This window comes from Drosophila melanogaster, chromosome X (assembly GCF_000001215.4).
Source record: "Drosophila melanogaster chromosome X".
Lineage (NCBI taxonomy): Eukaryota > Metazoa > Arthropoda > Insecta > Diptera > Drosophilidae > Drosophila > Drosophila melanogaster.
In genome coordinates, this window is record NC_004354.4 from 7,851,517 (window position 1) to 7,876,879 (window position 25,363).

The 25,363-nt window shown below is 46.0% G+C and overlaps 5 protein-coding genes and 1 non-coding gene across 12 annotated transcripts; 3 read left to right on the plus strand and 3 right to left on the minus strand.

Annotated features, from left to right (window-relative positions):
- Window positions 1–964: 964 nt before the first annotated feature.
- Window positions 965–2,728, minus strand: CG10920 (uncharacterized protein). The gene has a single exon (NM_132180.2). The coding sequence runs from the start codon at window positions 2,600–2,602 to the stop codon at window positions 1,409–1,411; it is 1,194 nt and encodes a 397-aa protein (NP_572408.2). The 5' UTR covers window positions 2,603–2,728; the 3' UTR covers window positions 965–1,408.
- A 3,928-nt stretch (window positions 2,729–6,656) lies between these two features.
- Window positions 6,657–7,278, plus strand: CG1409 (uncharacterized protein). The gene has a single exon (NM_132181.2). The coding sequence runs from the start codon at window positions 6,714–6,716 to the stop codon at window positions 7,164–7,166; it is 453 nt and encodes a 150-aa protein (NP_572409.2). The 5' UTR covers window positions 6,657–6,713; the 3' UTR covers window positions 7,167–7,278.
- A 6,153-nt stretch (window positions 7,279–13,431) lies between these two features.
- Window positions 13,432–15,452, minus strand: Ir7b (Ionotropic receptor 7b; the record flags this gene model as incomplete). Its single annotated transcript, NM_132182.2, has 2 exons — window positions 13,432–14,574; window positions 14,628–15,452. The coding sequence occupies 2 exons, from the start codon at window positions 15,450–15,452 to the stop codon at window positions 13,432–13,434; spliced, it is 1,968 nt and encodes a 655-aa protein (NP_572410.2).
- Window positions 15,453–15,644: 192 nt separating this feature from the next.
- On the minus strand, window positions 15,645–21,706 carry dec (defective chorion). Of its 6 annotated transcripts, none has more exons than NM_001258641.1 (5): window positions 21,479–21,706; window positions 18,990–21,354; window positions 18,670–18,932; window positions 18,347–18,471; window positions 15,683–16,387 (listed from the first exon to the last, which is right to left on the minus strand). In NM_001258641.1, the coding sequence occupies exons 1-5, from the start codon at window positions 21,629–21,631 to the stop codon at window positions 15,718–15,720; spliced, it is 3,576 nt and encodes a 1,191-aa protein (NP_001245570.1). In that variant the 5' UTR covers window positions 21,632–21,706; the 3' UTR covers window positions 15,683–15,717. The 6 variants fall into 6 exon arrangements, with proteins under 6 accessions (NP_001245569.1, NP_001245570.1, NP_727202.1 ...); NM_167132.2 differs by having other exon boundaries at window positions 18,990–21,405; NM_167133.2 differs by having other exon boundaries at window positions 18,347–18,485; window positions 18,990–21,405.
- Window positions 21,311–22,124, plus strand: asRNA:CR43615 (antisense RNA:CR43615). Its single transcript, NR_047779.1, has one exon.
- Window positions 22,125–22,877: 753 nt separating this feature from the next.
- Window positions 22,878–25,331, plus strand: Ir7c (Ionotropic receptor 7c). Of its 2 annotated transcripts, NM_132183.2 has the most exons (3): window positions 22,878–23,010; window positions 23,234–24,164; window positions 24,261–25,331. In NM_132183.2, exons 2-3 carry the CDS (start codon window positions 23,310–23,312, stop codon window positions 25,281–25,283), a joined length of 1,878 nt encoding a protein of 625 aa, NP_572411.1. In that variant the 5' UTR covers window positions 22,878–23,010; window positions 23,234–23,309; the 3' UTR covers window positions 25,284–25,331. The 2 variants fall into 2 exon arrangements, with proteins under 2 accessions (NP_572411.1, NP_001245572.1); NM_001258643.1 differs by having other exon boundaries at window positions 22,878–24,164.
- Window positions 25,332–25,363: the final 32 nt, after the last annotated feature.

Here is a 25,363-nt window from a genome sequence, read left to right on the forward strand (position 1 = left end):
ACGCGCACACACACAGACACGCTCATGTAATAACTAGTAATTTTGCAACGTTTATGGAAGATGTAGGAGGTCCAACTTTTGACTCTTGATTTCTCTGGCCCAAATGAACCTGACCAACTTGCAACAACAACAACTGAGCATAACTGGCATTTAGATAATCGATTGCCATTAGTCATTGGACTAAGAAATACCCTGTGGTCAAATATAACATTCGATATGTGCAACACTTACTGCCTCTAAACTAAGATTTTAAGAAATATATAAAAAAATATTACTATATTTGAAATGTGGCATCCAGCTCATTTACCACTTGAGCTTTCGAAAGACCCGAGTGCCGGAATGCTACCCTCTGCCCACCGAAGTGTGGCCCGCAAATGTGTCGCATTCAAATGAACCAAAACTGAATTGTGTCTGAGCCATCGCCACCGCCCCCTTATCGCACCCCTTGCCGCACGCCACTGGCCACTGAAATCCTGTTGGCACATTTCGTTGTAGATTTTTGATATTTTCATTACGTGCATCTGCCAGTTACGCCTCATTGTGTGGGTGTGCACTCACTGTATGTGCACCGTATATGTACATATGTATGTATGTGCACACATACGCATGCACATATATGGGTCGGGGGTTAAGGAGTACATAGAATGTCGTACATGTGTCCTGGCCTTGGTTAGTTCCATTCTGCCCGGATTTCAGTCGCTTAATCTCTGCTGACATTTGGTGAAACAGCAGCAGCAGCAGCAGGAGCAGCAACAGCAGCCCCAGTGAAAAGATACAGATAAAGAGCGGTCCTGTAGCTTTACAAGCTTATGAATGCGAAAACAACAAGAGGATGTGCAAATCTACAACTCAACTGGGGGTCTTTTCTTTTGCCAAGCAGCCTCGTCATCCATCTGAGCCCTTTTCATGGACCAAATAGTAAGTAAGTAAGTGTTTGTTGAATGTTTCCTTAATAATATGCCAAATTCCAAACATTATTTTTTTTATTATTATTATTTCCAAATATTATGAACAGTAACTATATTCAAAAGTTATCAACATTATTATTTCTCGCACAGATCAGTAAACGATGATTGCCTTTGGTTGTTCTGCTATTCACATATCCGCAAACTATCAGTTCTGTGTTTCTTCTGTAGTCCTCGTATCAAATGTTTTTCACACTATAATCTTTTGAATATCCATGGTCTTATCACTCCACCGACTTGTTTGTAAATTTAACTAACTCCTAATTTTCTTCACGATCCAAAATGTACGCTCCAGGAAATATTCTCTTGCCTTTTTTCATTTCGTTTGTAGTTTGTTCCAAATACGTTTTCTCCATATCTCATTCTATTTTCCGTGCTTGCCATCGATTGATTCTTTCCCACTTCTGAACTCTTCATCCTCCACTGATATACCCCATATTCTTTTAAATCGATCTTACAGTGTAATTATCCTTGCTGCGCAGCAACTGGATCTTGGGCACCGTGCGCCAGAAGAGAATGGCACCACGGTTTTGGCCACCGCGGGCATAGAGATCCGTAAGGCAGTCGACCCAGTGATTGTAGAGCGGCATGCTCGGTGGCTCACATGCGGTTAATGGTGCTCCGGTTCCGGCCATGCAGGTGGATGTCACCTCCAGTGGATAGGCCACTAGGCTTGCCATCATCTGAATTACCGCGGTGTTATACTGATGCTGGAGTTCGCTCATTGGCAGGAGACGACGGCAAAGGTGACTCAGAGCGCTCGTAATGAAAAGGACGCTCCACTCGCCCAAAAGGCGTGGCACCATGCCCGCAAACAGTCCTGCACATCCCTCCTGTTGTGCAAGAGTCATCAGGCTGCCAACGAGACCCTCATAAACGTGTTCACCACCCACAAACTGGGCTATCTGGCGCACCATAACCACGTAAAAGGGATGTGTTATAACCACTACGGTGGTAATGCGCAAGCTGTTCCTTGTCAGATTCCACCAGAACTCCTTGAGGCTCAGTCCCTCCTTGGGGCCTCTCTTATAGGGTGCAAAGTGCAAGGTAGCCAGCAGAAGATCGCCAAGCAAATAGTCTACTATGCTGGCGGCCAGGCGAGCGGTCAACCCACGATACATTCCCGTATAGCCATCTATATGCTGAATGTGCTGCACATACCGATGGACACTGGGCAAAAAGAGGCGTGGCCGCCGTTGAATCAGTCGCATAACAAAGGGCTTCGCCTGAAGCGGTTCATGTCCCAGTTGGATAAGAACCTTGGCCATTTCGTACGGATACAGCAGGGTGTTGTAGCCCAATCGTAGGCAAAAGCGCACCAGCTGATTTGGTCGGCGATGTTCTTGAATTTTTTTGGATAGATGTGATGATGCGACAACCAACTCGGATCCCTGACAGCTTTCCTCCGTGCTGATCCTCAACTGATCCCGATCAATTGGCTGCTGCTGGTTGGTCGACCTCATCGCTCGGGAAGGGTCCACTGCCAGTTCCACAACCATCGCCCCAGATCTTGCATGCTGCACCGCCAGCGGTGGTGGGGTGGGGTGTCGCATACGCACACTGTTGTCTGCATCGCCACCACCTAGACCCAATCCCTCTGCCTGGCCATCACGACGATTGTACTCCCTGTGGGCCATTATATCAAATCGTTTTCTTGATATATCAATTTCAATTCGCCAAAAGCAAAAAACTCGAATTTAGTTGAAATAACTGATGATCGAACCGAATGCCGTTTCAGTTCGAATATACTGATTTTTCATAGGCGACCTTCTGCCTTAGAGAATTTGACAATTGACATTGTATCCAAGGCTGGCTAGATTTAAAATATTATTTAAAGAATTCCATTGAAATAAATTGTTATTCATTGGATTAATCTTTGCAATGGCAGCTGCCCCAAGTTGTGCATTTCTTCTCCACTTGATAACAAATCGCGAAAAATGGCAGCTCACACTTGCCTCCATTGATTTCCTCCCCTGCCGACGGCTCTCACTTACTTTTGCAACATGAAATTTCAATTAGGCTCACCCCGCAGCCCTTTTGCTGTTTTTCTGGTCAATTAAATGCAACCATATTGGCTGCTCCTGCACTCTGCAGCTTCATCGCTGCCATGCCCTTTGCACTTCCCGTCAGATTGCATTTTGTTCATTGAAAGCCGTTAAAACCTAGTGCCAATTTCGAATAAAATGCACAGAATGCTTAAAACTCAGTAACGAAAATATGACATGACCTGCCTAGCCATAAATATAGACGAAAAAAAAAAACCATTACTCATTCGAAACAAAAAAGCTTAGCAGCAATTTCGATAATGAAGGGCTAATATTTTACTAAACCTATATAACAAAGTAATACATTCGATTGTTCCCCAAAACGACCTTCAACTCGGTCAAGAATAATTAATTCCCAATGCATATGATTATCGGATTGCCCCACAACAGCAAATTTCCACTCACTTAGATGCCCGGCTCTGTTGAGTCAGTTGGGTTCGGCCTCTCTGGAGCATGGAAACCAATCACACAACCCAGTGCCCAATTTAACCCTTTTTTCCCCCGCCTTAACCCACCAAAACGGCAATCGCATGCAATCCATTCCGACCAAGCGACCGAAAGCAAATGCAACTTATACGACACGCACAGTTGATTAACAATGTCGCAATTTTTGAACCGAACCGTTGTCGAAATCTTACCCACGGCTAAAGTGCACTTAAAGAAAAAATGCAATGCAAATGAAATAACTCTCACATATTCAAGTTGTTTGGAGATTGTATTAAAATAAATAAATAAAATACAAGGTATGTAGCATATTTCCTCTGTGTACCACCCACCCACTGATCCACTGAACCAGTGCACCATTGCACCACTAAGCCACCCATCGCCCTACTCCACACACATCCACACACTGGCACGATTATTGCACATCACTAATTAGTGATGTGTGCGACGCATCGCGCCTAAAATTTCTGACCACCAAAAGGGGGAGGTGGACGTCAGTGGGCGGTGGGCGGTGGGCGGCATGCAATGGTGGCGGGGTTGGGGATGGGGTAGCCGTTGGCAGAGCGAGACCTGACGTTGACATTCCACTAACAGTGAAATTGTTTTCCAAATCCTAAGCTTGCATGTTAGCCACAAGCAACAACAGCAAGCATCATCCCCAAGGGGAGTGGTGGTGCCATTGGGCGGCATATGAGTGAGTGGGTGGTGGGTCAACCACGAACGGCAGCAGCGAATGAATGGCAATGAATGCGACACTGGATGGCCGGACCAACTGGACGGCAGGCAGTAGAATTTTCAGCGCCATGGCCATGGCCATGCATCACCGATGGCCACCGCCAATAGAGCACCCATTCCACCCGCTCCACCCACTCACCAACACCACCGTGCTGCAGAGGATCCCACGTTGCGTGTGTGGTAAATAGTGAACTGTTCGCATTTTCCCTGACTCCCTCGCATTGGTAGCTACAGTTCTCTATGCGAAAACGGTTATATCAGCTAATAAATAGTTTGTGAACACGACTATTAAGTCTTAACAATATTTTCAAGTTATGCCAGTGAAATTTAGGATAGCAATGCACCTAAATTAAAGGCTATCTAGACTTATACTTTCTGTTTAATTTCTTGCTGCATTTACACTTCAACTTTTTTTTCATTTTAGGAAGAGTACCGCTGGCGATGGCGGTACAGAGTGGTTTGGAGTACAGCAACGCTGCCGTCTGGGGATTAAAACTGCCGGATGCAGTGCGGAAATCAAAATGCTATGGCGGCCAGCCATCGGACACAACTGACGAACGGATGGAGTCCACTACCGAGGCCCATTCGCCGAAAAAAAAAAAATAAAACACCCGGAAAAAACCCCAAACGATTTGGAATCAAATGGAGCTGGGAATGGGAATCGGACGAGGATTCAGGGGCGGTAACAGTAGTTTAAATGGCAACTAATCGCAAAAGGCTGGCTGCTCTTCTACAGAGGGAGAAAAAAACTATCAATAAGATGGTAATTTTAAATAAATTTTTTTTAGAATCTTCAATACTAGAGAATTGTGAGATCAATTTATCAATTTGCCGACTATTAAAATATAATTTATTTTTGAAATCCTTACATTCAATCATTTTTTAGTATTAGTATTATTATATGTTTTGATTTTTAATACCGTTTCCAATTTGGCCTAATTTTTTCGAAGTGTTCCCTAGCGCATCGGACGTGGCCACGTTTAGATAGCCATGTCGAGGTGTTTGCATAATGAATGAGCCCCAACCAGCGGCAACAACAGCCGCTGACCATCAACTGTGGCTCCCGAATTGGGAAAAGTGGGCGGGAAAATGGTGGGGGTGGCACCGACTTGGTCTCACGCACAAGACAATGAAATCAAACGACAAACGCAAATGTGATCAATTACAGTTTGTGAATTTTAACGGCAAATGGCCAGAAAGCCATTGTTGTGCATTTGCGGTGGGAATGGATGGTGGTGGCGACTCTGCCAGCCAGGGTTACCAACTCCATCTTTGCAGCAGCTTGCCATGTTGCTCCAAACGGCTGCATGGAAATGTTAGGCAGATTCGGAAATTGCGGATATCTCAGTAGTAAAGGGTACGGCAACAAGTCATTATTGTAATTATGTTAATATTCACCCAAATCCCCCCCCCCCCCCAGCCACCACACACAGGACATTCCGGGGAGAGATTTTGCCCCGGGTAAATGAGAGACTGTGGCATCCAGGAGATGCTGGAGACTAAACTACTTGATGTCCGCCTGGTCATAAGGCCGGAAGTCTGTCAATTTGCGTATAATTTGTTTACGAGCTTCACACACACATAAGCACGCACGCACACAGCTGCAAAAACGCCTGCAGAACGGATACGGAAGCTGGAAATCAGAGCACGGAAACGTTTTGATTTCATTCAGCTATCTCGGTCTCCCTGAATCTTAAGGAACAGAGATGGTGAAAATAATAAAATATTTTAACATTGGAGTAAAGTGCAATTTATATAAAATAAATTTACATACATAAATAATACACAAATATTTTAACTGCTGGGCAACTTAATTTGTGCACTACATTGTTCTGCAATACAATATTCTCGTTGTTGAAGTACATTTTGCATCTCTAATGCAATTTACTTTACTACTGATATTGTTTTCAAATAATTGCAAATAATTGCTACCATTTTGACCTCAGCTGTACAAATGTGAGCTTATGACATACTCGTTTTTAGACACTTGAGTGCGTCAGGAGTTCAACGGGTGTGATTCTATGTGGCAAAGTGTATTAAAAATGAAAACATCAACTTTAAATCAAACCAAATTCAGTCAAAACTAAAATGCTTTAATAAAAGTGTGGAGGCATTTGTCCATCAGTACAAACTAATTCGAACATTTTCAAGAGTTTCCAGACGCCGCATTGTTTACATAAAGTGAATCAATTTTCTGTGAATTTGGAAAGGCAAACAAAATTGGCTTAAATTCTATAAGTTGTTGGATAAGAAAGGTTCAATTCACAGGGAAAACAGTTTCACAAATTGTAAAAGGAAAATGTAATTTCCAAAAAAAGAAAAAGGGCACATGGGTAATTTATAAAACTCCGTACTGGACCAATGCTTTTCTCTTAATCTAAAACATTATAAATATTTCTGATCATTTCGATGATTTCACAAAGCAATCGAGTCATTTTCACTTTATAGTTCTTATTATGTTCAGGTTATGATTTCGGAGATCTCTACACAATCGCGAGCAAAATTCCCTTTAGACAAGCAGAAAATGGCACGGTACTTAGCGCAAATCATCATTTTGGGTGCCCAGCTGGTTGGCCGGGCGCTGGTAAAGACGATGCGCCAGGAGCTGCAGGCCTTCGAGGATGCGGCACGCCTACAGGAAACGCTAAAGGCCAACGATCCCAACAGCGGCAGGAGTGCGGTGGCCAAGACAATGACCCTGGCGGAGGCCCAGCAGATTCTCGATGTGAGTGACCTTACCAACCGCCAGGCGATAGATACGCACTACCAGCACTTGTTTCGTGTGAACGACAAATCCACCGGCGGTAGCTTCTACATTCAGTCGAAAGTCTTTCGGGCCAAGGAGCGAATCGATCAGGAACTGGAACGGACGGAACTGTTGGTCAAGACCGACGACTCCCATTCAATCCTACCAACGCCACCGGAATCCTCGCAATTCCAATGCGAGAACAAAGAGCCGGGTCAGAAGAGCCGATGATCCTTCGCAGCTGTATTCACATGGATTGCCTTTTAGTAGCGTGGCATAAAATCGTCTTCGAACTTTTTGTACATGTATATATTTAAATCGTCAATTAAATAGTTTGATATGCAAAAATTTCGATGCGAAATAAATCTGGAATTATCTCTAAGAAAGAATTCCCACAGTACAAACTCTAACCTATTCCCGTGTTACTCCTGTGTATATAAGAAAATATTACAGATAATTTTAATGAGCCTTGAAATTCGAAAATGTTGCCCATAATTTTAACATCAATTTCAGCTCCGATTTGGATTTGCACCCCAAGCTTCAAAAATGTTCAGTTCTCCTTTCGTTTTGGCCTTGACGGAGCCACATCTGCTTAATATCAAATACAAATTTTCAGTTTTTGTAACGCTTTAGCATATTGAATATATTGATTTATACACTTTTTTCTATTTACTACTATTTTTAGAATACGCACTTAAATTAAGCTACACCACTACTATTAATGTTAAGTAAATAAACAAATTGGCTCGCATTGTGGCCGGGCTTTACTTTAACTACATTAAAATGCTAAATTTTGAACCATTTGCCTACGCCTATATGAAAATGAAAAGAGCAACAATTTACATTCAAATGGCGTTTAATATCTGTTCGGGACATGTCATTGATCTTTATAATGAGGCACGTTTTACCAAAGCAAAAGTTCGCCCATTCACACACACACACACACACACACGTACATACATGTGCATATTGCATTATGGCAATTTTCAATTTGTGTATGCATTTAAAATGCAATTTTCCACGGCAAAACGAGAGGCGAGGCTCAATAAAATTCAAGTGATTTATTTATACGCATTGTTGGGCGACGGAAAATTTGTGGAACGAAGGGTGTGTGGAGTGATGGGGCGATGTGCTGTGCTGGCGTGGCGAACTCTTAATAAAAACAATTAAGCCAAATTGGCCACAATTGTAGGCAAAAATGAAATAAAAACCCAAATAAATTGAAACGGAAAACAGTTGAATGCGGAAAAAAAAAACAGACACAAGCTGATCAAGATGGCGGAAAATGAGTGGTGCGAGCGGAAAAGTGTGTGATGGTGCGAAAAAAAAAGGCGAACACTTAAGTGGAAATGCAGTCGAGTGTCGTCATCATCATCAAGGGGGCATCGCAGCAAACTCCCACACAAGTGCACAAAATCGAGAACAGTGACACTTCTACAGGGTGAAAAAAATGTCGATAGTTTAAATAAAATGTCAAGTTTATTTTTAAAGTTCCTTACAAAATATTTACAAATTAAAAAGGCATTTATTGCCTTTTATTGCATTTATTGCCACCTTGCAGATGCAATTTACAAGCGCACTTCTAGGTCGGAATTTTTCACAGTGCACTTTTAGATATTTTTGCAGAAGTGCAGCAACAAATGATGAGCAGCAAAGTCGACGATGCGATTTGCGTTCGTCGCTTTCTTAGCCATTCTAGTGTTCTTTTTTTTTGTATGCGCTCCTTTTAACTTCTTAGTATGGAAAAACTATTCAAGTCTAATGGCACGAGAGAGAATAATGACGCACAATACACTTCGACAGCTTAAGCGGATTCACATGATTACAGCCGAGTGGCGAGAGGAGAAAGTGGAGCGGAGAAAGCCGAGAGCGGAGAACGAAGAATGGCAGTGGGGGTGGTAAGTAATGATGTCTGTCGATGTTTGCAGAAACTTGTTAACCAGTTGAAGGCGACAAATGTCGAGAGCATTAGACATAGTTGGCAAGTGGTACAGTGGTAGAGGATCACTATACACTACACATACTCACTGAAACATTTCGTTTTAGAACTACTTTTACCCTAACCCATACACAAATCCTTACCCATTTTGGTTAAAACCATTTTTGCAAATTATTAAGAAACAGTAAATGGCTGTGTGTGTGCCCACCGTGCGACTAGTCCTCAACTTCACTCGCCACTTGCCAGGATCTGGAAGCTAGGATCTGCCTGCCTGCCTCCACTTGAGTCGAACAAATGGCCAAGGATAATGCACCCAGGCTTGGGAGATGCTAGTTTTCACAAATTGATGGCATTTAATTGCACGAATCTATGATGATATGTCACAGCTAATCGATTGCGTAACAAAGCTGCTAGTTTCTATATCTATACCAAAGAAATAATGTGCATATATATTAACACCTACTGCGTACATATGGCGGGTCGAAAAATGCCAGGCATGTACCGAATGCGTCTCTGTGATTTTCTAATTCAATTATTATTCAAATCATATAATTTCATCTTTATGACACGCACCAACTGCGGTGGCGTTGGCAACCCTGGCAGCATGTAATAATCATATTACGTATACGACAGCAGGACTGCGCGTACAATATGTATGTATGTATGTATGTATGTATGTATGAAACTATATGCCACCGAATGGCGGACGCATTTGTGGAGTGGAGTGCCGGCGGAGTGGTCCAAATCCAATTTCCCGCTGCGCGAATGAAAATTGCCAGCTTCATTCCTTTATTATGCCATTTCTTGTCGGCGCTTTGTCTCCGGCTTATCCTTCATTTGCCGGCATTTATTTTATTTTGCATATTAATATTGTTAAAAGCGCGCCGCCCGTTGCGCTCCACAAAATTAGCCCGCCATTCATGCCGCATTCCGTTCATGCCGTTCATCTTGTGTGTGAATGGGCAGCGTCTGTGGTTGGGTGGTTGGGTGGTTGGGTAGTTGGACGGTTACGTGGGTGAAGGTTGGCGACTGGGGCCATATCAATTTATCCACCGGAAGGCACGCAGCAGTAACATCAGTGGCAACAAAAGAATGCGACCCGGTTCGATTTGATTCGCTTCGTCTCGGCGGGAGTTCAAAAATCGTAAACATATCCCACCGTGGGCGTGAAGCACTAGAAAATCCAATGAATAAATTACACAAGCCCACAGCACTGTGGGCTCTACGAAATATACAACTATATGTTAACTACATGGATAATTATAATAGACTGATATTTCATACCCCTTAAGAATAAATTTCAATGTAAGCAATAAATATTATTTACTTTTTATTCATTAATGCTGCCGTCGTTTATCACTGTTGCCTTATAATAAGAGTGTGTGTGTCCCGTTTGTATGCACTTATTAATGCGTATTCATTGTCACATCCGGCGCAAGGAAATTATATTCCTCACCGGGCAGCCGATCCCGTTCCAGCCCCCAACTTTCAGCTCCACAATCATCGACTCATTTGGCGGACTCGCCTCGCCTTGCCTTGCGGAAAGCAGACGCTTTTCTTTTGTCGATTTAATTGAAATAATTGCAAAAATGCAAATTGAATGGACAACAGTTGACACAGGATATTAACCATGGACGATGACCAGCAACAGGAGACGTAGCAGGATCCGGCAAAGGACGCGACGCGCTCCTGTCGCGCAAGGAGCCGTAATGAGCTAACGAATGTACGCCGGATAATTGAGTGGAGACCACATGTGTGCAGCTGACCGGGCGACCTGGTCACCTGGTCGGGATCAATGAACTCACACGCGGATCGCAGCTGGAGTTCTCCCTGGGATTATCAATTAAATGTACGGCAAGACCATGAATAATACCTGCAAATTGCGGCCCTAGATTGGAACTGAAAGTGGGTTTGGTAATGGAGCTATTCATATTTTAATATATATTTTCATATTTTCATCTTCTTTCAACTTAATTGTATCAAGTGCTTCGAACGTGGTGTATTCGAGATTCAGCCAGGGGGATTCCAGTTGGCACCTCGGCAATCCGTAATGAGTGGCCAACATTTGCCACATTGTGCAGCGGTTGTTCCCGCTGCCTTTGTGGGCTTTGCGTTTAGGTGGGCAGGACGGGGCGTGGCCGGATGTGGCGGCTGTGCAGCGAACTTGGTCCTAAGCCGCCTCCTCATCGAATGTTGCCGATGCCGATGTCGATGTCGAATGTCGATTGCGATGATGGTGATGTCGATGTTGCTGCTGTGTCTGGCCAACTTCCGTTGCAGCAACCATGCCAAAGTGTGTGTGAGTTCGCGGTAGTCCCTTTATCCTGCGAGTGTATATGTGTGCAGTTGTCCTTTTATCCTGTCCGCTGGTGTGTAAATGTGTGTGTGTGTGTGTGTGTGAGTGGGGGCGAGGCCGCAGGTTGCACCATAATTGTGTTGATTAGCTAATTAGATGTAATTTCACGGCCGGAAATTGGCAGTTGCTGCAGTCGGGCAGCCATTAGGAGGACAATTTCTAGACCAGATCCGCAATACCGCTTCCTTTTTTTAGTACGCAACCCCTTGGTTGCCCCCTTTTGCCAATGCAAATTTTTAAGTGCAACAGCGGTTTGGATGGGCGAGCATAATCTCGTCATGAATATGTTTGTTTAGCGAGCAGCCATGTCTCGCCTTGAAGGGTTCCGCTCCATCAGATTCAGACTTTTGGTCTAGGATTCACCATTCCCCCCATTTTGCTGCCCCTCCCTGAAGCCACGCCCCTGTACCCGGGATGATGCTGACGTAAAAGTCGCGCCATAAAAATTCATTGCCAAACGAGCCAAAGTATTGCGGCAATAGATGGAGATGAGGACGAGGATGTGGCAGTGGCGGTGGCAGTGGCAGTGGATGGGGCAGTGGCAATTGCCGAGAGTAGTTCAGACTGAGCTGCAAAAAAAAAAAATTGGGTAACGGATCTGCAAGTTGAGCTGAAGTGGCGGCATTGGACAAGGCACCCATGGCAAAAATCATTTATTTCGGCTTACATGGCGTATGAGTGATGTTGGCTTATGACAAAAACATTTCATTTGAATTTGTTAACTCGTAATATAATGGAAAAATCAATTTTGTGTATAACTCATATTTCCATCTATAATAGCAATTATATTAATATATAATATTTCGAAACACATAACCTTTTAAATTTCATCATGAAATTCTCTCTCAAGCTCTTACCGAAAGAGCCTCCTGTGAATGATGTATAAAAACCAAAAATAGGAAACATTTTATAAAAGGAATTGCATAAAGTTTGGCTCCTTTTTGCTTGATTTTTCCCTAAACAGCGCAGCGTATTAAAGAGGTTTGGGGGGGAGGGGGGTGTGGAAAAGCGGTTGCGAAATGGAAAATGTAGATGGGGGTGGCAGACGCCAGTTGCTGGATGGGATGTATCGCTTCAGACGCTGACTGCGACTGCTTCGAAAACGACATCGCAGGCAATGAGCTTAAGTTCAATACATTTACTTGAATTTCCAACGAACGACAAGGACGAAGACGATGTCGTTGACTAGTTGGCTCCCAAGGATGAGTCGGAAACTTTGGGGGCACAGGGAAGGCAAGGAAGCTAGGCAACAACACGCAGAACTATACTTTTTGTGATACGAATATTTTATGTGAATTTATCAAACTGCGCTTTTAGTTAACTTAGTCCGAGTTTTTATACATACACATCAAGTTCACAATAGGATTCGTAAATATTTACCTTTATTGAAGAAAGAAATTTTTTTGCGAGTGCATAAAACCGAAGCCGGGCAACGTTGTGCCCATTACAGACAGTTTTTGTGGCGAGAAATTTCAAAAAGCTCAAATGTGCGAGGCGATAAGCAAAGCAGCAAGAGATTGCCAAGGATGGTGGCCAAGTGCGGGGTCGGGTTGGTCGGTTCAGGGGGCAATGGCAGCACTTACATGTAACCAACCAGTCGATGGCGACAACGGCAGCCGCAAATGTTGCAAGGATTGCCGGCAAGAAGCACACACAAAATTGATGTCTATGTGTGCGGCGGGTGGATTGGGGTTTCGGAGTTCGGTTTGGTGGGTTCTGCTGGGCGGCTGAAGGACAACTATTCGGCGAACGGGGAGGGGGTTTCAGATCGGTGGGGGTTGATTCGCCAGCGCAAGTTTTGGTTTTCAAAATTTATCGCTTTTAGATAAAACGTTTTGCGTTTTTACGATACGAGCAGCGAACACTTTGGCCAACTATCCTGGAAGCCATCCTTGCAGCTGAAGGGGATGTCCTTTGTCGTGGAAGGGGAGGACAGAGTGGATGTGGTAGTGGCACTGGCTCTCGTCGACTCTGTGGATTATGAAGTAATTTAATTAAAACGCCTGGCCCGCAAATAAATCTGGCATTATTAATGTCTTCAAGCAGAAAGAATGTGACTTTTTTGAACAGGGATATCAGTATTATTCTCGTTAAAACGATACGAATTTATTAGGAACACGTTCATTTTAATTGCAACACTATTTTTTTGATCTTTTGTTTAAATGTTGTGTGTTTTCTTTAGATATTAACGATGTGGGCCTCTATTTTCTAACCAACTTAGAAATTTGCTTTTTTATGTCACTTTTCATTTTCCTTAATATTTTCCTAAGTTTTATTCTGGGTAACAGCAATTCCAGAACGAAGACAACCACCGCTCCAAGATTCGCCCAGAGGATTAGCCAAAAGAGAGCAGCCAGTTCCCGCATTGAGAGTACATTTTGTCGAACGGGAGCCACCTGCTGGTCCTCCTCCGACTCCGATAGACTCGGGTCGCCATCGATGCCATCGAGGGTGCTATAAGATGTGGAGGCTATCCTGGCCACACTCTCGTCCTTCTCATCAACGGCACTGACATACTGCCGCGTCCAGTGCTCCAAAAATCCATGGGTATGGGCATGTTGAATCTGCTTGTTTAGCACACCAACCAAATGCGAATGACGCCTTACATAGAAGGCCAACTGCTGGGTGTAGATGCGTTCCCGAACCAAATGCAATCTCCTGCTCATTGGATGCACTTTCCTAAAGTAACCGAAGTACTCGTACGGCGTAAGAATGGCCACCCGGGCTGATGAGCCACTTTGCTGGGCCAGAGCCGGAAAGGATTGCAACTCACTGCCCTCCAGATAAACCAATTGCTCGGGCCTCAATTCCGGCAAACTGGCCAGGATTCTTGCCTCGTTGACCTCAGCCAACTGAATGGTGAAATGCTGGGCCAGCACCTCCGAAATAGTTTGCGGTGGATTCCTTTGGGTATCCTGCCTTAGCAGCTGATACATTCCCGACTGGTAGCCACTCCTAAGGACCAAGGTGGCAAACAGCCAAGTGAGCAATACCAATCTACTGGGAAACCTTTGTGGCACCCATCGGTCCTCCAGATTTCCACCCATTGTTAGGACCAAAAGCTCGTAGTAAGGATTCCTTGGCAATTCGTGGTGATGTCGCCAGCGCACCAGCAGCATGAGGAGCAGGCAGGCCAGGATCAGGACCAAGCCAATGGCTCTCCACAGAAGCGGAGTAAAGGGAAAGGACAGCTTCTCGTAGGCGGAGTAGGCACTCTGCAGATTGGTCACCAGCATGATGTGGCTCATGAAGTAGTAGGTGGACTGGGAGTAGGGAATCTCACTGCCAGCGCTGGGTTTGAAGTGGAATCCACCTAGGGAGAAGTCGGCATGATGGCCAAAGATCTGAAAATTACACAAATTGTATAACAATACCTGGATTTAGATCCAAGACTCACCTCATCGAAAATTCTGCCCGACTCATCGAAAGTGGCCAGCACCTCCTCCTTGTTCATCCAATAGAGACCCACAGTGAAATTTAGATTTTCAGCCATGAACTGAAGCAGAGCACCCTCGATGCCCACAAAGCTGCCACTGCCATCGGGACGCCAAACCAAATAGGGCATATCCTCCCAAGTGGCGCAGGTCAAAAGACAGCCATAGAAATTCCCCAACTTGCTAGGAAAATAATCTTGGCTAGCCCAACGTTTTGTGCCCACTTGGTAGCGATTTACTACATTGGCCGAGATTACCTGGCAGCCGTGTAACGCACTGAATGGAAAGTAACTGACCATGAGGATATGATCGCCAGGTGGACGCAGCACTACGCCCACGTTCAGTACACTTAGTCGCCACAGAAATCGAAGGGTCGCCTGCATCTCCTCACCATATGCATCCGTGGGCATGGACATGTATATCAGTGTGTGCGACAAATCCTGGGTGGCTCGAATCCGAGCGTAGATCGCCGAAAGAGACGGAAGACCATCGACCAGAGCCAAGACAGCATGGACATATGGTTTATACTCCATGGACTGCTGGAGCAAGAGCCTACGTGCCTGCAAATTGTTAGGCACAATCATCAGCACCTGGTCAAGCAGCTCCTCCAAATGGCCACCAGTTGACTGGGAATTTGTGTGGGTGTATATGTACAAGGTCTTGAAGCGACCCATTTCCGAGTTGGCCACCACTTGAGCCAGAGCTTCCGCCAAGTCCCAATCCGAACTGGATTCCATTGTACTGGCCACCAAGGAGCAGCAAGAAAGTATATATAACCAGTACTTCATGGCTAAAGAGTTGCCAAAGGAATGTGTTAATGTGGCCACTTTGGAGTACTGAAGTCTTCAGATCCCCGGGGAAATTTTGGTAATGGCCCGGACCAATCGCGTTAATCATATCACATTAAAGTCGATTCCCTTGGGAAACTAACTTACTGTTAACGATACTGATTTATAGGCTGGCTAAAAAGAGTTGATAGCCCTTACTTTTTTTGGAAAATGTTCTTGTTTCTACATTTATAATATTAATTTTTATTGGCAATTATAATAAAAGTCAATCATCAACATCATCGTCATCGAAATTGAAGTAATCGATGTCGTTCTCATCCCGGCTTTTTTTGCTGCTGAATCCCCTAGGTTCACTGCTCTCGCTGGGCTCTTCCACATCCCGGTCATCCTCCTCATCCGGTTCTGGTTCGGGATCTTTCTCTAAAGAATCGTTGGTCTCGTCCTCGAACAGGCTACGCTCAGCGGCTCCCAATTCGAAGACGGGTTCGTCCTCATTCTTGGGCTTGGTCTTAGTTTTCGGCTTAGAAATCTTGCCCAGAACCGGAGGCTGTACCTCTACACGGGTAAGATTCGTATGGTGATTCAGCATACCCTTGTACAAATGGGGAAATCTACGCTGGAAATCCATCTTGATCCGAAGAAGTCTCTCCAACATGCCGGGTGTCAGGATGCCATGCTGCGTACCTTGACCCATGATGTGCGTGTCCCTTCGATGGCGACCGTCCCTCAGATAGGCATCGTAGCTCCCACCGCCCGTGTAGAGAGGATGGTGAGGATCGTATGGCTTCTGGTTCCACGGATCATCGGGCCTCTCCACCGGCAGCAGACCCATAAACGGATGCAGCAATCCCTCGCCGTAGGTGAAAATGGAACCCACTTGGGGGTCAGATGATGGTGCGTTTTCGATTTCGGTTTCGGATGGTGCTGATGATGGACTGGCGATATGGACGAGGGATATGCAAATGAAAGATGGATGGATATGAATGAATTGCGAACGAATAGTGAATATGCTTATACTATATCTAAATTATGTATAGGATTAGTTGGGATCTGTGAATTAGTTAAATGGGCTGAAATCTTATGCTTTCGTTTGAATGGGACTCCTGATGGTCGTGGCAATAGACTTGTGTTGCCTCCTGCGCAACCTTTTTCGCTTGATGACTTTGACGGGCTTAATAGATTTGGGTTTGGTTTTCGAAAGGTTATTGCTCTGGGTTCTTAATAGGCTGGATTTTTTCTCCTTTTGAATTTGCAGGCGCACCAGATCCTTGAGCACATCCACCAAACTGTCCAGCTTAGTGCTGCTCACGGTGGCCTGCGTAGTCACCTGCGAGCTCTGCTTTTTCGGCTTGGACATGGACTTCTTGGGTCGTTGGGGCATTTTCGCTTGACGAGGAGATCGTACCCATACCTCGTCGCTCGCCTTTCCTATCTTTGGAATGGGAACCCTTCTTGCCGTGCTCCTCCGTCTCACAAACTTTCCCCTCATCGCGTACGGAGAGGGTGTGGTGGTGGTGGTGGTGCCATCGCTCGAATCGCTTCCACTATCATTTAGGGCCGCATTGAGCAGCTGCGCCTGTTGTTTCACACTTAAAGCCCTTTTAGCCTTGCCCTCCGTATCCGTGCTGGGTTCATCTGCTTGGAACTCCGGATAGGGGCCATACTCTTGGCTGCCATTTCCATCGTAATTGCAGTTCTTGGGCATCTCCAGGTTTTGACCCTGGGCAAACTGACGCTCATGGGATTTGGTTAGGTAGTCCGTGTCATAGCCACGATTGGCCAGAATGCGTTGCCAATTGTTATCGTCGTCGTAGTCCAGTTTATTGGACGAGCCACTTTGTTCATCCACTCTAGGCGATCCAAGGGAAAGTCCAGGTTTTGTTGAGTAACTACCACTTGGTGAAGGAGTCTCTGTGGTCGTACTAATAGAGGTACTATCCTCGTCCTCTTCCAGCTCTTCCTCCTGCTCCACTGGGGCTTGCTCTTCGGCAATCACTTTCTCCTCCACCTTTGGCTTATCCTCCTGCTTGGATGGTTCCTCCACCACGGGTGGGTTCTTCTCTGTGACCGGTTCTTTGGCCACATTGTTTGATATTATCGTGCTGCAACGCAAATTCAGTTTAAGGATCTCATTCTTCAGCTCCTCCACAATACTGTGCAGCTGATGAATCTCGGCCTCCTGCTTCGATATCGACTTGGTGACATGAGAACTCTCAGCCTCAGCCTGTGAGTCTTGCTGCATGTCCAGTCCCTCATCTTTGGTGCTTTCGGTTGTTGTTGTTGTGGATGTGCTAGTGGTGGTGGTGACTTCAGGTGTCACAGTTGCTTCTGAAGTAGAGTCACTGCCTGTTGGAGTGGCAGCTTCTGTGGTACTTGTGATCGGAGATGCTGTGGAAGTGGTTAGCCGCACAAAGTCCTTATGATTGTACTGGGGCTCTGTGTTGGGATCATGCTGTAGTTGCTCCTCCTCCATGGGCTCCTGTTGCGCATCCTCTTCATACTGATCCCCACCGATCTCCAGCGGTTCCATACTGGCTCGCTCCAAAGCTTCGCGAATGGAGGCCGCATTGTAGCGCATCAGGGCCTCGGCGGGATCTTCATCTGGACTCAGCGTGATCTCTTTTAGTCCCAGTTTATATTCTCTTCTAAGTTCGTTAAGAGAACCCTCATCGATGGTCTCCAAGGTTCCATATTCAACGCTACGCTTGTTCCGGTGACTGGCTTTGCACTGGCAAGTTCCCGAAGTTCTACTAGAAACCACTCTAGATTCCAAGCCTCTTCTTCCGCATCGACAACTCCTGCCGCACAGACAATCCAACCTGCCACATCCGCAACCCTTGGATGTGGTCGCATTTAACCCTGCCTCTCGCCCAAACCTGTGGAAATGTGCTAACCTTTTGTGGACTCGATGCTCTTGCGGTTGCTCTTGTGGAGCTGGTGTCAACGTCGTTGGAGGATTAGAGTTGCTCTTCTGGCTCTCCGATCCACCGACTTCGCCTGGTTGCTTCGGGTTTATTGTCTGAAATGCGTCGCCTGTTTAATGCCATGAGAAAAAGGCGAATGAATCGTATGAAATGGATCAAATGAAGGCAACTGTCTACATGTTCCAGTGTATGGCTGTGTGTGTTTGTGTGTGTGTGTGGTTGTGGTGCTCAATGTGGTGTGGTTGTAGTGGTGTCTGGTATATCCGAGTGGTTTAACACTAATCTCAACTTACCCTGGCCATTGTCTGGTGCTGGCGCAACATCTCATCTACCTCATCGTTACCCACGGCAGCCCTGTAGCCTTGACTTTGATACGAATTGACTGGACGAGGAACACCATAGGCATTCGATCCATAGCCACCTCCGCCGTAGCTTGTTCCGTAACTCTGAACCACCGGACGCTGGGGTGCCGCATAGTAATAGTTAATTACCGTTGGCGGCGCCGACTTGGACTTGGACTTCTTGCGCTTGTTGCCGCCAACTCCCAGGGCATCGACTGTGGGAGAGACAGATGGCACTGAGTCAGGATTGCGAAAGACTCCGAAGAGATTACCTTTGTGCCTGGCGGTGCCTTCGTTCTCCGGCATTTGGGGTCCCGCCTCGCCAACTAAGTCATCCTCTGCCTTATTATCTTCGTCCTCTACTTCACGCTGCATCATCGATGGCATCTGCTGCTGCATCATCATGGGCCCTTGCTGCTGGACAGACTGGGGGTTCTCCTCCGCCCACTGGCGCTCCTTCATCATCATGGGGGTCTGCTGCATCATCTGTCTCTGCTGCTGTTGAATCTGGGCCTGATCCTCCGACCATTGTCTTTGCTGCATCTGCTGCATCATCATTTGATTCTGTTGTGCCATCTGCTGAGCCTGTTCGATTTTGGTCTGCTCCTCGGACCATTGCCTTTGCTGCATCATTTGCGGATTCTCTGCCATCTGTCGCTGCTGTTGCATCATTGGATTCTGTTGGGCCATTTGCATCCTGGTCTGATCTTCTGCCCACTGCCTCTGTTGCATCTGCTGAACCATTTGGGGATCCTCTGTCCACTGCCTTTGTTGCATCTGTGGCATCATCATGGGTGTCTGTTGGGCCATCTGTTGAGCCTGCTGAATTTTGGCCTGATCTTCTGACCACTGCCTTTGCCTCTGCTCCGTCATCATGAGACCTTGCTGTGCCATCTGTTGTGCCATCTGTTGATCATGCTGAATCTTGGCCTGCTCCTCCGACCATTGTCTTTGCTGCATCATCATTGGATTTTGCTGGATCTGCTGTTGATTCTGTTGGATCTTGGCCTGCTCCTCCGACCATTGTCTTTGCTGCACCATCATTGGATTTTGCTGGATCTGCTGTTGATTCTGTTGGATCTTAGCCTGCTCCTCCGACCATTGTCTTTGCTGCATCATCATTGGATTTTGCTGGATCTGCTGTTGATTCTGTTGGATCTTGGCCTGCTCCTCCGACCATTGTCGTTGCTGCATCATCATTGGATTTTGCTGGATCTGCTGTTGATTCTGTTGGATCTTGGCCTGCTCCTCCGACCATTGTCGTTGCTGCATCATCATTGGATTTTGCTGGATCTGCTGTTGATTCTGTTGGATCTTGGCCTGCTCCTCCGACCATTGTCTTTGCTGCATCATCATTGGATTCTGTTCCGTCCTGTAGGCCGCGTAAACCTTGTCCTGCTTGCCCTTCTCGCTCTCCATCTGTTCGTTGGCCATGCGATAGGCATACGCCATAATCTGGACGATATCCTCCTTGGACAGAGTCTGATCCTGGGATTTGGCCTGTCGCTTCAAGGCATTTGCCTTCTGGGTGTTTATGCCGGAATTTCTAGCCCTTCGTTGCGCTTCCTTGTTGACCAATCGGCGGACATAATCATCCCGAAGGGCTTGCTCAATATCAGCACGGGTGATCTTGTGAATGGGTGTCCGACTCAGTGGATAACTGATTCTGTAGGGTGAATCTCCGTTTTGAGCTGCGGCGCTGGACCTCATCTGCTTAGCCATAAGTTCGATCTTCTGCAGCATTCTCAATTCGGCTATCACCTGGCGCTCGAATGCCCTCAATTTGGCCTCGACCCGCAGATCCTCCAGAGTCTTTTCTTCAGTCGCATCCTGATTCTGAGTTGTGGGCATTCGGAACCAGAGGAGAGGCACTTGCTCCTGATCCTTGACCTGAGCCTGTTGTTGCCTCTCCTGCTCCATTTCAAGTGCCGATTTGATCTTCATCTGTGCCTCTTGCGAATACGGATCCTCAGGACGTACCCTTACCTCGGAAATGTCGGAGGCCTGGGCATCCGTGCCAGCGGCAGCAGGTTGTGCCGGTGTCATTCCTGGGAAGAATTGCCTTTGCATTTGAGCGACGAAATCAAGATTTGGAGGAGCAAATGTGGGTACACTCTGGCCCAGAAGACTGGAGGCATCAAAGTTAGCCGGGTTAAAGAAGGTGAAAGCGTTCTGCAGAGCGGCTTGTCCCAGTATGGCTGGTTGGGGTGCATCTGGAACAGGTGCTGCCGGAGGATCTGCAGCTGGAGCTGGCGCCGGAGGAGGAGCAGCAGCGGGAGCAGGAGCTGGAGCAGGAACTGGAGCAGCGGCACCCAGAAGACCAGGCACGGTAGGCATAGCAGGCAGTTGGGCCAAAAACGAGCCCACTTGCGGTCCCAGATCCATGGAAGGCAGTTGGAAGTCCTGCGGCAGAGCGGGCCAATTCATTAGCTGACCAAGTGGATTTGGTGGCGGATTTTGACGGGCAACTCGAGTCTTGGCCGTCGCATCATCGGCCAGGACAAGGACCACCTTGGAGGCTGCCGCTGTAGGCTGTAGATTGTCGGGAATGGCGCCCAGAATCGAGTAGGCTGGGAAAAGGCTGCCCCACTTGAGCAGGCTGCCCAACGCCGGGAACATCATGTAAAATGCGTCCATCTGGGGATTGCCAGTGCGGATGGGATTAATGGACGGCATCTGGCCAAGGATCTGAATTGAAAAATATAATCAAGAGGATTGCATTAAACAAACTCAATGATTAATTCTCTCTAATCGTACTCACCTCATCCTGACTGGGAATCCTTGGTTTGGTGTCCGTGGTGGAATTGGTCGTTGATCCAGCATCCGTTGCAGGATCATCAGAGGTTACTTCACTTTGTCCGGCAGCCTGGACGACAAGAAGCGCCAGGAGCGGCAGAAGGCTAAACAATCTCATCCTGTATTTGGGCAAAACTCGGAAAAATCGCTAAAGATCGATCTGTGTTCGCCGGAGCTCGTTGGCCGACTGACTGCCGACTGCCGCCGGTTAGTGGTCCAAATAGATTTTTTGCCACCGCGTCGGCGGCGAAGAACTGCAGACGTCTTCAAAATCGTGACCCGGACCCGGGTCCGCCACACGCACCGGGGTACGGCCAGTGTTTCCGTGTGTGTGCCCCCAATTGAAAAACAGACCGCAGCAGCCGTCGCAGCTGCATTTGCTGCAAAAAACCTTGCCCAACTATTCCGCTCACCACCATTTTCCACGAATTCAGCGCAAATGATGCACAGTAGACAGTATGAACGAAATCAGGTCTGGAATCACACGGAAGGCGCCGAAAATATACCACAAAGCCGCGAAATCAATAGGGGAAGTTATCTTCACGTCACTCTTTTGCCACTAATAATTCTCAACTAAAAAAAAAAAAAACAAACAATTGAAATAAATATTTAAACAAAAACTTTCTTTAAGGAAACGGTAATATTATAACATTTAAAGAGTCATTATGAAAGATAGAAATACACTGCAGCGCAATCCGCCCCTGATTTTTGTTGAGGGCCGTGGTGTGTCTGCCCTTCAAGCGTCGATCCGTAGAATTCTTGCGATCGTCTTATGGTTTATGTGTCACCAGAAGCACCACCAACACCACCACCGTGGTTTGCTGAGGTCAGCGGTGGTTCAGCTTGTAGACACGACACGAGAAACAAAAGCTTCTGTCATCGCAGCGGGTGGCTTTTGTGGAGGTCAGCAAAAAGTGCGAAACGAAACTCGGTACAGCGACCTTTGGCTGGCTCCGATTTGGTTTCGGATTAACGCAGACTCTGATCTTTATAAAATTACTCATGAGCCGCAGCTATCTCACATTTAATCACGATTCCGGCGACTGAAATGCGTAAGCTGCCTAAGAAAAAACTCATTGAATTAAAATCTTAATATTATTCACAACACAGGTGTGGTTTTGTATGGCAAAGAATCAAATACATTTTTTGACTATAATTGATATCTTACAACTCTTTTTTTTTATTTATTTTTGAATAACCCTTGAGCTCTGCAAAATTATGTCAGGCTTGTCAAAAAGCAAAAAAAAAAAAAGCAATGCAAAGGTGTTAAAAAATATGTTTAGTAATTATTGGCATATTGCCAATGTAATCAAATATTTTCCATAACCTACATTCAAGTATATTTACCGTGCCCTTTTTGTATTTACACAAGAAATGTGAAAGCAATAAACATCGATGTGTATACGGCTTTTTGGATTTTATATATTTAAAGTTAATTTATTGTGCATTTGCATTTTCAGATTTCGCCGATAGAGCTTTCAGCACGCAATTTGACCCGTCAGTTAAGTGATTCCTGTTTAGATACTAGTAACGAGCTGATGCACAGAAAAAAATGCCAAGTGTTATGAGAACTGCTATTCAAATATGCATAAAACAAATTATTTACAAAAATCATTATTATAATAATGAAACAATATTTACGAGTAGTACTTTTTCTACGATGTAAAACCTTTAGTAATCAGAATGTTTTGGCATCACACTCATCAATTAATATTTCCAGCGTTGCAAACCCGTCATGCGATGGAGTTGGCCAAAGTGCAGGACATCAGTTTGCTAGGAGCCACCGATGAAACACGATGTTGCACAGCGCCGTGCACAATGTGAGCCTGGTTTACGCCCTCGTTTGGGCCATAGATAACTACTATGGAATGGCCACCAGCACACCACTGGCTGTGGTGCAATTCCCCACGAGTCGGGAAAGTAGAAGACTGCACAACGATCTGATAGATGCCGCCCTGGGCAGATCATCGGGCACGGGAAGAATTCAGTTTCTGCTGGAGGATGACCGTGTGGAGATGACGGAAACCGATACGGATCCGCCACCTCCAAGTGGATTAACGGGCAGACCCATTGCTATCTGGTTCCTGGACAGTTTGCGATCATACTTTCGCTTGGAGATGTACCTGAATCAGTTGGGCAGTCCGTACAAGAGAAATGGCTTCTTTCTGGTTATTTACACCGGACTGGAGGATCAGCCCATGGAGTCACTGAAGATCATGTTTCGACGATTGCTAAATATGTACGTGCTGAATGTGAATGTGTTTCTGCAAAGAGATGGAACGGTCCATTTGTACACTTACTATCCCTATGGACCGCATCACTGTCAGTCCTCGCTGCCTGTCTACTATACTGCTTTCCAGGATCTAGCCGCACCGGCGAACGGATTCGGTCTTACCAAGCCGCTTTTCCCCAGAAAACTGACCAACATGCATGGCTGTGAAATGGTGGTTGCAACCTTTGAGCATCGGCCATATGTGATCATCGAAGATGATCCCAAGACTCCGGGAGGCAGAAGCATTCATGGCATCGAAGGCTTGATTTTCCGATCCCTGGCCGAGCGGATGAACTTTACTATTAAATTGGTAGAGCAAAAGGATAAGAACCGCGGCGAAATTTTGCCTGATGGAAATTTTACGGGAATCCTAAAAATGGTATGATTAATTAAGAGCACTTATTTAATCGTAACCGTAACCGGTCGTATACGTAATGAACCATTATTTTTATTAAGTATACGTATTCCTTTGCAGATGGTCGATGGCGAGGTGAATCTAACATTCGTTTGCTTTATGTACAGCAAAGCCCGTTCGGATCTGATGCTACCCAGTACATCGTACACAAGTTTCCCGATTGTCCTTGTAGTTCCGAGTGGGGGATCCATATCGCCAATGGGCCGATTGACACGACCCTTTCGCTACATAATTTGGTCCTGCATCCTGGTTAGCCTGATTTTCGGTTTCGTGCTGATTTGTCTTCTGAAAATTACGGCTTTGCCGGGATTGAGAAATCTAGTGCTGGGCAGACGCAATCGTCTTCCCTTTATGGGCATGTGGGCCAGTTTGCTTGGCGGTCTGGCTTTATATAATCCACAAAGGAACTTTGCCAGATACATTCTGGTGATGTGGCTCCTGCAAACGCTGATTCTCCGGGCCGCCTATACGGGTCAGTTATACCTTCTCCTCCAGGATGTTGAAATGCGATCGCCAATTAAGTCCCTTAGCGAGGTGCTGGCCAAGGACTATGAGTTCCGTATTCTGCCCGCCTTGCGGACGATCTTCAAGGATTCGATGCCCACCACCAATTTCCATGCGGTGCTCTCACTTGAGGAGTCACTGTACCGACTACGTGATGAGGATGACCCAGGTATTACAGTGGCTCTTCTACAGCCCACTGTCAACCAGTTTGACTTTCGTTCGGGACCAAATAAAAGGCACCTTACCGTCCTTCCCGATCCACTGATGACCGCCCCCTTAACCTTTTACATGCGACCGCATTCCTACTTCAAGAGGCGAATCGATCGTCTAATCATGGCCATGATGTCATCAGGCATCGTTGCCCGTTATCGAAAGATGTATATGGACCGAATTAAACGAGTGTCCAAGCGGCGGAACCTGGAACCCAAGCCATTGTCCATCTGGCGACTAAGTGGAATTTTTGTTTGCTGTGCAGGGCTATATCTTGTGGCCTTAATTGTCTTCATCCTGGAGATCTTGACCACAAATCATCGAAGATTACGCAGGGCTTTCAATGTAATTAACAGATATGCGGCATAATATATTAATCATATTAATTTGTTTAAATACATTTAAGGCGTGGTAAACAAAAACAATATGTCAATAAAAAGTAATGGCGC

Coding starts and splice junctions, on each gene's coding strand:
- Ir7c (NM_001258643.1), top strand. CDS start 23,310: ATGTTGCACAGCGCCGTGCACAATGTGAGCCTGGTTTACGCCCTCGTT. Junction 24,165..24,260: donor TTACGGGAATCCTAAAAATG/GTATGATTAATT, acceptor ATTCCTTTGCAG/ATGGTCGATGGCGAGGTGAA.
- CG1409 (NM_132181.2), top strand. CDS start 6,714: ATGGCACGGTACTTAGCGCAAATCATCATTTTGGGTGCCCAGCTGGTT.
- CG10920 (NM_132180.2), bottom strand. CDS start 2,602: ATGGCCCACAGGGAGTACAATCGTCGTGATGGCCAGGCAGAGGGATTG.
- dec (NM_078517.3), bottom strand. CDS start 21,631: ATGAGATTGTTTAGCCTTCTGCCGCTCCTGGCGCTTCTTGTCGTCCAG. Junction 18,933..18,989: donor AGGCACCGCCAGGCACAAAG/GTAATCTCTTCG, acceptor TCTCTCCCACAG/TCGATGCCCTGGGAGTTGGC. Junction 18,472..18,669: donor AGCACCAGACAATGGCCAGG/GTAAGTTGAGAT, acceptor GACGCATTTCAG/ACAATAAACCCGAAGCAACC.